This window comes from Equus quagga, chromosome 15, assembly GCF_021613505.1.
Source record: "Equus quagga isolate Etosha38 chromosome 15, UCLA_HA_Equagga_1.0, whole genome shotgun sequence".
Lineage (NCBI taxonomy): Eukaryota > Metazoa > Chordata > Mammalia > Perissodactyla > Equidae > Equus > Equus quagga.
In genome coordinates this window covers 80,205,163-80,215,539 of record NC_060281.1, presented here as the reverse complement: position 1 = coordinate 80,215,539, position 10,377 = coordinate 80,205,163, and the positions used below count along the sequence as shown (strand labels likewise).

The 10,377-nt window shown below is 51.0% G+C and overlaps 1 protein-coding gene across 2 annotated transcripts; it reads left to right on the top strand.

Annotated features, from left to right (window-relative positions):
- Positions 1-876: 876 nt before the first annotated feature.
- Positions 877-10,352, top strand: C15H12orf43 (chromosome 15 C12orf43 homolog). Of its 2 annotated transcripts, none has more exons than XM_046641209.1 (6): positions 877-1,019; positions 5,354-5,396; positions 5,577-5,675; positions 8,133-8,206; positions 8,786-8,876; positions 9,375-10,352. In XM_046641209.1, exons 1-6 carry the CDS (start codon positions 878-880, stop codon positions 9,724-9,726), a joined length of 801 nt encoding a protein of 266 aa, XP_046497165.1. In that variant the 5' UTR covers position 877; the 3' UTR covers positions 9,727-10,352. The 2 variants fall into 2 exon arrangements, with proteins under 2 accessions (XP_046497165.1, XP_046497164.1); XM_046641208.1 differs by having other exon boundaries at positions 9,372-10,352.
- Positions 10,353-10,377: the final 25 nt, after the last annotated feature.

The window sequence follows — 10,377 nt, the reverse complement described above, 5'->3', positions numbered from 1 at the left end:
CTGTGACCCCCGGGCCGCCGAAGCGGAACGTGTGCACTTAACCGCTGCGCCACTGGGCCGGCCCTCATGTGGAGAATCTTAACCGCAGAGATTCTAATGTGTTGGCCTTGGGCAGTCCTAGGAGTCAGTATTTAAAAGTTCCCCAAACGTTTCCAATGTGCAGGCAGAGAGAAGTCCTGAGCTATAAAAATGCAGAATGTGTCCCATACCAAACCGGGCATCAGAATATCCTAGGATAGTGCCTCTCAAATTTCAATGAGCACGCGAATCACCTGGAGATCTTGTTTAAATGCAGGTTCTGATTGAGTCAGTGTGGACCACAGCCAAGACTCTGCATTTCTAACAAGCTCCCCAGTGTTGTCAGTGCCGCTGATTCACGGTTTTAACCCCGAGTAGTAGCAAGGCCCTAGGATATTGGAGGAAATACAGATTCCTGAGTCCCACCTCTCAGAGATTCCGATTCGGTTAGTTTTCAGTTAAGCCCAACAATCTGCATTTTAACAAGCTCCCTAAGGTGTTTCTGACACCCAGATGGATTTCAGAATTACTGGAATAAATAAACAATATTGAAACCACACTGGATCAAAATTTGGGAACCAATCCTGGTTCTCTCATTAACCCCTTGTGTGATCTTAGGCAATTCCTTCCCCTCTGCAGATTTCATTTTCCTCATCAAGAAAAGGATGGAGAAATTCATCGCTGATGCTTTTCTAGCTCTCGCATTTGAGGAAACCCCCAGGACACCTCAGGGCCCATGGCGGCCTGAGTCCGAGAACTACAATCCCCACAAAGCCCTGCGCTCCCCCGCTCTCACGTGGGGTCGTGGAAGCGGGTCATTAGCGGAGGCGCTCCCCACAAGCCTTCGCGGTGGTTCAAGATGGCGGCGCCCAGTGGCGCCGTGAGCGATGTGGAGAGCAGCAGCAGTAGCGATGCAGAGGAGCTGGCACGGTGCCGCGAGGCGGCGATGCCGGCGTGGGGCTTGGAGCAGCGCCCGAGGGGGCCGGAGAAGCCAAGAGCCGGTAGGGCACTGTGTTAAGGAGTATGGCCGAAGAGCGTGGGATCTTTCCCTGGGGCCTGAGAGAATGGGTGGTGAGGAGGGGGTCACCGGGACGCGACTTCTTACTCCGAAAGAAATCCAGGGACTGGGTGGGGTTCAGATTCAAAGCGCGAGCAAGTGCAGCAGGAAGGGTTCCATTATCCCAGTAAGGGAAACTGAAGCACCTGAATATTTCTTGATTCTGCTTCCTTCGGTCCATCCTCTGTCGCACACTGGGCAGCCCGTCACCTCTCCGAGACGTCTGCGACATGCGCCTTCCTGGATTCTCGCATCCAGCCTGTCCCGCCTCCAACACATTTTCACACCCTGGGGCTGCCAGCGAGCTGTGTCCAACACGTAATTCTGACCGTCACTCCCTAATGCCCTGGGAATAAATCCAAACCCTCTCATCACAGGGGTACGTAATGTTGCATAGAATCCAGAGGGTCTATGAATTTGGAATGGGAAAAATATTTTATCTTTACTTCGGTTAATCTCTATTTGAAATTTAGCATCTCTTTCCATCATGCATGTGAGCAGCAAGCTACAGTAGCTTTGGCAATTCCTGTCACTTTGTCCTGTCAAAAGTGACTGATTTTCACATCCCTTTACAGTCTTTGCAGATCTATCAAAGTATTTTATTCACAACAAAATATTGGGAAAAAATTATTTACATTCATCTCTCCCTTAAAATCACAGTAAATTTTAGATCTGTCAGTATATCTTATTTAATGCATTAATAAGCATATATTGTTAATATCTCAAACTTGGTTTTTTCTATTAATGATTACTGAATTTTGTATGATTAGTTTTCTTTGTAATCCTATATGTTGTATTTTATGCCTTTAAAACATTATTCTGAGAAGGGATCCAGGCTTTACTGGACTGCCAGAGCAGGCCATGGCAAAGCAAAGTTAAAAACCCCTGTTTTTCTTTAGAAGGACTTAGAAGCCCTTTGGTAATCCATTCCCTGCTTGCCTCTCCCTTCCTGCCCTCCTACCACACCGCACTTTCCATAGTAGGCTCCAGCCCATACTATGCCATCTCATCTCTGGGCACCATCTCTGCAGTTTTCTCTTCAGGGTCTATATACAGATCTGCCTTTCCATCTCCATCACTCTCTAGCAGTGAGAATTTGGGCAAGGTTCTTAAATCTCACTGTACCTAAATTTCCTCATCTGTAAAATGGGGATAATGGTAGTACCCACCCCGTAAAGTTGAGAAGTAACTGAGACCATGCATCTACACTGCTTGGCACGTATTACAGTCCCAATGAATGGCAGCAATTACGTGGCTGGTCTCTCTACACAGACTGCTTTCCCCCTCCTGCCTACTCTTCACTCTTCCTTTGATGCAGCTGAGACCCCACCTCTTCAGGAAGGCTGGGTTACATGCCTTGTCTGCGCCGCCATTGTACCTTGTGTGATTCCCTTCATAGAGAGTGCTTTCCTTTCTTCCTTCAGTTGCTTCCTTACTTGCCTTGTCTTTTCCCTTTTCATCCCTGCATCCCAGCACCTTGAGTCAACCCTGGCCCCTCCTTGTTCCACAAATATTTATCGAGTGAGAGGTTCCATGATGTGAACTTCATGAAGGCTGTCATCTGGCCTGTCCCTTCACCGTGGTGTCCCCAGGGCCTAGCACAGTGCTCAGGAAGATAGTTCTTGAATGAATGAACTTGCCAGAAAGTCACCTCTCTGATGAATGTGGGGGCTGAGGCTGCAGCCAGACTCCCAGCGCAGTTGCTTCTGCCTTGGCAGAATGGATTCTTCTGTGGCAGTGGGAGAAGGACTTGATGTGAAGTGCCAGCTCGGATGCTGGTCCTAGACAAGTCACATAGCTTCTGGGAGCCACAGTTTCCTCATCTGGAAAATGCCTGACTCCTAGGCTTGCTGTGAGTCTCAAATATGAACGAGTTTTGCCCAACCTATGAAGAGGTACACATGTGAGAAGTGGCACACACACCCCATTGTTTTGTGACATCATAAAGCCCCTGCTGATCAAAGTAGATGTAGCTGCTGATAATAAATGCTGTCATTTATTGAGTGACTACTGTGTGCCAGGCGAGATACTGGACATTTGATGTACATTCTTGGGCAATTCTAATAATAACGGCCACCAGGAGTTGAGCACTCACTGTGTGCCCTGCGTTCTAAATTCTTTGCATTTGTTTTCTAGAGTAATTTTCCCAGCAATACCACAAAGAGGGAATTTTTAGCCCCATTTTACAGATGAGAAAGCTGATGCTCATAAAGGTGAAGTAACTCGGCTAAGGTCATCCAGCTTGTAAGTGGCAGAACTAGGCATAAATCTGGGTCTCTCTGACTCCAAGTCCATGCTGTTAACTGCTCTTAGCCACTCCCTACTACAGACAAGTGCCTATTGTAGGCAAAACTCCCACCCTTTGGTCCATGACTGTGGGCATGTGGGTCATTATTTTATTAGTGTAACCCGTGATACAGCTCCTGGATCCAGCGATAGGAACTGGTCACTCAGACCCTCAAACGACTTTAATTTTAGGGCAACATACACTTTGACTCCTTTATGCAACATTTATTTCACACCAAGGCACTATGCCAAGAGCTGGAGATAGAAAGACAAAAAGAGGCAGACCATGTTCTCCAGTAGCTTACAAATCCAGGGAGATGACATGCAAACCAAGTGCCCGAACAGTATAAAACTTCATTGTCCTCACTCTGAAAAGTTGATAATCCTATCCCCATTTTATGGGCTTGGGGAGCTAAAGTGACTGCCCAGGGTCACACAGCTTGTCATTGGAAGAGCCAGGGCTCAACTGAACTCTGTCTTCTGGGGCCTGGGGTCTAATACTGCTTCTGTTCCCTGATGGCACCTCCCATGCACTGCTCTGCAGTCATGATGGAGGAAATCCTCCTCTTCCTTGCTGTTGTCTGCTCAACGAGAGGGACCAGGTCTTTCAAGGCTGTCCATCCCGGGCCTCCATGTTACCCAACTCCAGGAGCATCGGGCACTTGGCCTTCTGTGTTGTGCTCCAGAGTACAGTGACACAGACCACAAAGTGAACTGTGTCCCCTGGAGTTGTTTCATGCACAGTGGCCCTGCATTGGGTCCAGAGTCACCAAGCATCCATTTTGTTCAATTGGCCCCTTAAATAGACAGGCACATTTGGTCCCGCGACTTGAGTCAAAAACCTCAGAACCATCTTTCCTTCATCTGTCACACCGTCCATCGGCAGAGTCCTGTTGACTCTGTCTTCAGAACGCACACACCCGGAGTCCTGTCACTTCTCACATGTCAGTGATCGCCACGGTCTCCCTGCTCCTGCCCTTGCCCCACTGCACTCCGTCTCCACACAGCAGCCAGAGAGTCTGTAAAATCCTAAGTCCACTTAAGGTCCCTCCTCCCCTCCCTCAAGGCCCAGGTCCTCACAGTGGCCCATCAGGCCCTTCGTGATCTGGCCCCCACAAGTCCCCCATTTCTACTGCTCCCCCAGCTCACTGGGTCCAGCCGCACTGACCTCCTCACTGGTTCTAAAACGCACCAGACAGGCTTCTGCCTCAGGGCCTTTGCAGATGCTCTTCCCTCTCCCAGGAAGACTCTTCCCCAGATATCCACTTGACCCACTCCCTCACCTCTCACATCTCTGTTCAGATGTCACCTGTCGGTGAAGCCCTCCCTGCCCAACCTTTATGAAATGACCCCCCACCCAGTGCTCCCCACCGCCTTCCCCTGCTTTGCTTTTTCCCCTAAACTTACCATTATCTAATTTTATATTTTAAGTGTGTGTGTTGTCATCTGTCTCCACCAACTAGAATGTAAGCTCCCTGAGGGGTGGGATCTTCGTCTAAATTGTTCAGCACCTAGAATACCACTGGCTAAGGTTAGACCTTGAGTGTGTGGTGGAGTGAGTGCCCGCCAGGCCAGGCATCCCCAGTGTCTTAGCTTGAAAATGTGATCAGCATAAGTGAGCCAACTTCTCTTCTCCAGCAGCACCTAGCGCACAGCCAGTCGCAAGGTAGGGGCTCAGGAAATGCTGGGATCAAGTTACACTGGACTTGCCCATTTGTGGTGGTTAAGTGGGGGGCTCTGGAGCCAGATGGCCTGGGTCTTCATCCCAACCCTGTCACTTATTAACTGTTTGACTCTGGCTAAGGTATCTTACATCTCCTCACTTCAGTTTCCTGTTCTGCAAAATGGAGATAATGGTGACCCCTCTAATGGGGTTATTGGGAAGATTCAATGAGTTGTACATGTAAATTACTGAAAATCGCGCATGACACACAACAGATACTGTTATTGCCGTTCCCTCTATAAATGCTTCAATTCTCATTATTTCCACAGATGCGGCAAATAATCAGTTGCCAGCCACCCAGCCAAGCCTCAGGTACTGTGCACTTTGGGTTCAAGTTTCATCCATTCATTCAACAAATATCGATCCTCTGCTGTGTGCCAGATGCTAGGTCAGACCCCGCGACATCAGAGTGAATGAGACACACGTAGTCCCTGCCCCACAGGGGCTGCGTCCAAGCCAGCAGGAAGTGAGGGCCTTTTGTGTGTGTTGTAGGCATAAGGTGGATGAGCACGACCAAGATGGCAACGAGCTTCAGACCACTCCCGAGTTCCGAGCCCACGTAGCCAAGAAGCTGGGAGCCCTACTGGACAGGTAACCAGAAGTGCCCCTTCTCTTCTCCGCACTCACGAATGCGAACAGTAATGGCCCACATTGGCTGGGGGCTCAGGATGCAGGACGACACCGTGGCAAGCACATGGCGTACGTCACCTCGTTGCATTCAGTCACCCTACCACGTAGGTCGGGTCCTTGTCCTTATTCTCCAGGTGAGGAAACAGGAAGGAGTATTTGCTTGAAGTCACGAGGAGTAAGGAGCAGAGCTGGGGCTCGAACCCAAGTGCGTTTGGCTCCAGAGGCCACGCTCCTAACCGCTGTGCTATCCTGCTGCTGTGAGAATGAGAGGGACCCCGAGAAGCAGGAGCTCATTCCCACCACAAGGGGGCACGAGACAGGCGGGGTTACTATTTCTTGGGAGCTTTCTATGTGCCAGGCACTGTGCCAGTCGCCTTCTTGCATGTAGGGATACAGTCTGTAAAGATCCAGGTCAGCATTGCGAAATTCAGTGCCACGGAGTACTAGTCCAAATGTAGCTCCAGCAAAAAGAGGTCCAACGGCAGAGAAGCTGGGAAACACTGCAGCCTACATACTTCCCCTGAGCCCTTGGAAATTTAGATTCATGATGGTATATTCAAGGCTCTGAGAAGGCCTGCAGTAAACAGACCTTGTGTAACTTTGGTTAGCCCCACATTTCCAAACTTACTTGGCCACAGTGCCTTTGTTTCATAGAAGACTGATAATGTAGCAGGGAATGTGCATTGGCATGCACTGCGCTAGCTCCATTCGTGATTGGCAGAGCCCTAGAAGGTTCTGAAAGGGAGAGAGGGGGTTCGGGCCATAGTCCTTCAATTTGAAGGAGACATCAAAGAGGACAAACAAGCCTTCCCAAAGTGCACCAGCTGCTCCTCTGAGACAGAATGCTGGACCAGACCTCAGCAGCCTGACCCACTGCAGCATTAGTGCCAGACCCCCAACCTGAGAGTGGAGGACGTGTTTGGGGAGGTCAGCTGGCATTTCAGCCTGTGGGAGCAGTTTTTCTTCGTGGCTGTTCAGCTCCAGAGTGAACGAGGCCGCCTGACGCTGCAGTGCTCCACGGTGGACATCTGCCCGGGAGGTTAACCACAGTCGGGTATTCCCTGCAATGTTTCCGTGCTTCTCTCTGAAGAGACTTAAGTGACACTCCAGCTGGTCCCTTGTGTTAGATCAGGGTTTCTCAGCCTTGGCACTGTGGACATGTTGGACTGGATCGTTCTTGGTTGTGGGGGGCTGTCCGGTGTATTGTAGGATGGTTATCAGCATCCCTGGCCTCCACCCATTAGAAGCTTGGGACAGCATCGTCCCCTCCCTCTCCCCAGATTGCTTGCCTGCACAGGGCTGTGAGGGAAGCCTTGGCATATAGGAAGGCAGTGAGGAGAAAGCGCCCAGCGCATCACCAGGTCTGCTGCAAGGATGGTGTTGAGAGTGTTGTTCTCTGTAGGGTATGGTGACTTCTCCATCAGCGTTCACCGGAGTCACACTGCCTGGTCTCGGCAGTTCTCCTTGCTCTCTCTGCTTCTAGAGGGATGTGGTTTATTTTTATGTTAGAGGGCCTGTGAAGTTTGTTGCTTATCTTGATGACAGTAATCATCTTCATCCCCATCGTAGCGTGGGGCCAGCCTCTGTGTGAAGTGCTTCATATCCACTATCTCCTTTAATCCTTGTGATGACCCTCAGAGGCAGGGACTCTTGCCGTTCCCGTTGAGGCTCAGAGAGATGAAGTCACTTGCCAAAGAGGACACAGCTAGGAAGTGACAAAGCCAGCATTCAAAACCCAAGTCTCTGAAATTCTGAATAAAATAAATAAGGTCAATGGATTATATCTCTGTCAGTTTCCTGGTTGTGACATTGGACTATAGTTATGCATAGTGCTACCATAGGGAGAAACTGGGCAAAGGGTTTATGGGATCTCTCTCTATTATTTCTTGCAGCTGCCTATCAGTCTATAATTATCTCAATTTGTTTTTAATTTGAAAAAAAAGATTTGCCCTGCTCTAGAAATGATCTCTGAACAATCTCTGTAGACTGGTCATATTGCCCTTTTCATGCTTGCTACCAGGAAGCTCAGAGAAAACTATGTACCCTCTCTCTAGCAAGTGTATAGGACTTTCTGACCACACTTCTGGCTCTTTCTGTCACTCCTTCCCTTATTTTCTCTTTGTCCTGTTTGAAATTGTATTCATTTTGTTGTACTGTGAATATCTTTAAAACTTCCTCAACACTTTTGGAATAAAGTGGGTTTAAACAAATGAAGCACTGCAGTTGGAGCTGGCAGGGGCCGTTCAGCATGTTATGGCTGTAGGCATTAGCATTCTCATCAGGCCAGTGTGCTGTCTGCTATTGCACTTAAGGTCACATGCCCATACCCCTCCACTTAAAAAAATAATTGTTTTAATTTTGTTGCAGTTGTTGTTACCCAAAATCTTATCGTAAATCAACCATCTCCTCTTCCCTTAGCTCCATTACCATCTCAGAAGTAGTGAAGGAGCCGAGGAAGGCTGAGGTACAGAGGGTCGCCCCAGAGGATGACGGTGAGTGGTTGCACCATTAATATCAACTTCCGTTTTTTAAGTGCCTGCTGTGAGTCTGGGGCTGGGCAATGCAGTTTCGGTGTATCCTCTCCTTTCGTCTGCACAGCCCCGCTCTGAGGCAGGCGTTATGGTGATGCCGCCATTCACAGGGGAACCGGGAGGGAAGCTGGGGCTCTGAGAAACAAAGTCCCCTGCCTGAGGTCGCTCTGTCTGTGTGGCCCTCAGCGGGAGCTCCTTACACCACACTGCACAGCCTCTCCCCTCTGCTCTCTGGCCCACGCCCAAAACATTTGCTGCTTTGGAAGCTGCCTTATGCAGGAGGCTCAACTGCTGACTTCTGGAAGCCGCTGAGGGCTTGCTGACCTGGTGTGGCAGCCGCGTCTCTGCAGCAACCCAGCCTCCGCCTCCAGCAGGCATCAGGCGTGCCCCTCCTCATACAGGCAACATCCTGGAGTTGGACCAGCGATGCCCGGGCCTTTGCCTCTGGACCCGGAGCTCCTTGAGGCGGAGGCAGGGCAGCCTCGGCTCCCAGGAGGAGGGCCGGCCCCGGCAGCGCTGACTCTGCCCTCTGCGTTTTAGGCTTCCGTCTTTTCTTCACCTCCATCCCCGGAGGCCCTGAGAAGAGAGCTGCTCCCCAGCCCCGCCGGAAGCGATCGCCTTCCAGCTCCAGGTGAGATCGCACACCCTCGCCTCAAGTTCCCTCCTTTCCGCCCGTTTTCTGTCTTGGCCAGTCCCAAGGCAGAGCCAAGCAGACTCCAGTCAGGCCCAGGCCAAGAAGGAGCACCGTCAGGTAGCCAGGAAAATAGTGCACTCGTGGGAGGGGGTGAGGTTCTACTGGGAGTGGGCTGTGGACGTTTACTGCTTTTTGAGCACCCATCTTGTGCTGGACACCTCACTCCTAGGACATCACTGTGAGGCCTGGGCTTAGTTAAGATCTCCATTTTATAGATGAAGACACTGAGGGTCAGAGAGGTTAAGTCTCTTAATGAGGTCACACAGCTGGAAGAAGCCAGTATTGGAATGCATGTGAGCCTCGCTCCTAAGCCTGAGCTCTCTGACTGCCTCCCTCTGTGGCCTCTTTCTGGTGGCTTGGACTCAGGCAGCGAGAGGCGGCTTTGGGGCCCCGTCCTGACTCCCGCTGACCCAGGCTGTCCTCCCCTTACAGCAGCGAGGACAGCGACGAGGAGTGGCAACGGTGCCAGGAGGCAGCTGTGTCAGCCTCTGACATTCTCCAGGAGTCTGCCATCCACGGCCCTGTCAGAGTGGAGACGGAGGAAAAGAAGAAGAAAAGGAAGCTGAAAAAGAAAGCCAAGAAGGAGGCCACTGCCGCCTCGGCCACAGCCGCCACCACCACAAGCAAGGCCGCCGTCGGGAAGCGGGAAAAGGAGTCGGCCGAGCTCAATGGAGACCAGGCATCTCTTGGGACCAAAAAGAAGAAAAGGAAGAAAAAGGCAAAGAAAGCCAGCGAGGCTTCCCTGTTCCCACCAGCAAAGAACGCAGCAGCCAGGCCTGCAAACTGACCCCAGCCCCTGGGCATGGGGCCCAACTCACCCTGAGGACGAGGGGCCCATGGGGACAGGGCGTTTCCAAGCCCCGCCTCCCTCTCCAAGTTCAAGGACTTGGCTGGCGAGTCCAGACCCTGCCCCTGATTGGGGCTTGCCCAGGGGCTGGGGTGTCGAAGTGGTTGTGGGGTGAGAAGCCTAAGCAAGGCCTGCCCTTCTGTGCTCCCACTGGGGCTGGAGCAGACCTGTGGTACCAGCACATTCCGCAGCCTCAGGAAGAAGGAGCCTTCAGTTACTCGAGACTGATGGCAGGTGGTAAAGCTTCCATCACCCCAGGACAGTCTGCGGTAAGCAAGTGAAGGGACCTTTCCCTTCCCCTCCGCCGCCTCAGCCTGGTGTGGGAGGCAGTCTTCAGGAAATGAGGGAAGGGGTCCCCCACATGCCAAGGCCCGGGAAGGGTTTTGTACTTCTCCCTCCAGGCCACACAGACTTGATAGAACATTGTCCGAAAAAGAAGGAGAGATTTTTTACCCCCTAGTTTTCCAGAATTTTCTTTCTCTGCATTTGTGAATATACCACACGCAATCACGTCTCTGAGCCAACCAGGTTATCGAAAATAAATTGTCAAGAGACCCAAAACGTAACAAAGTGGTTTGGATGCTGCCTCCC

Excerpts from the sequence above, each read along its gene's own strand:
- C15H12orf43 (XM_046641208.1), top strand. The coding sequence starts at position 878 with ATGGCGGCGCCCAGTGGCGCCGTGAGCGATGTGGAGAGCAGCAGCAGT. Across the intron at positions 5,397-5,576 it reads GCCACCCAGCCAAGCCTCAG|GCATAAGGTGGATGAGCACG; the intron begins GTACTGTGCACT and ends TGTGTGTTGTAG. Across the intron at positions 8,877-9,371 it reads CGATCGCCTTCCAGCTCCAG|CAGCGAGGACAGCGACGAGG; the intron begins GTGAGATCGCAC and ends CTCCCCTTACAG.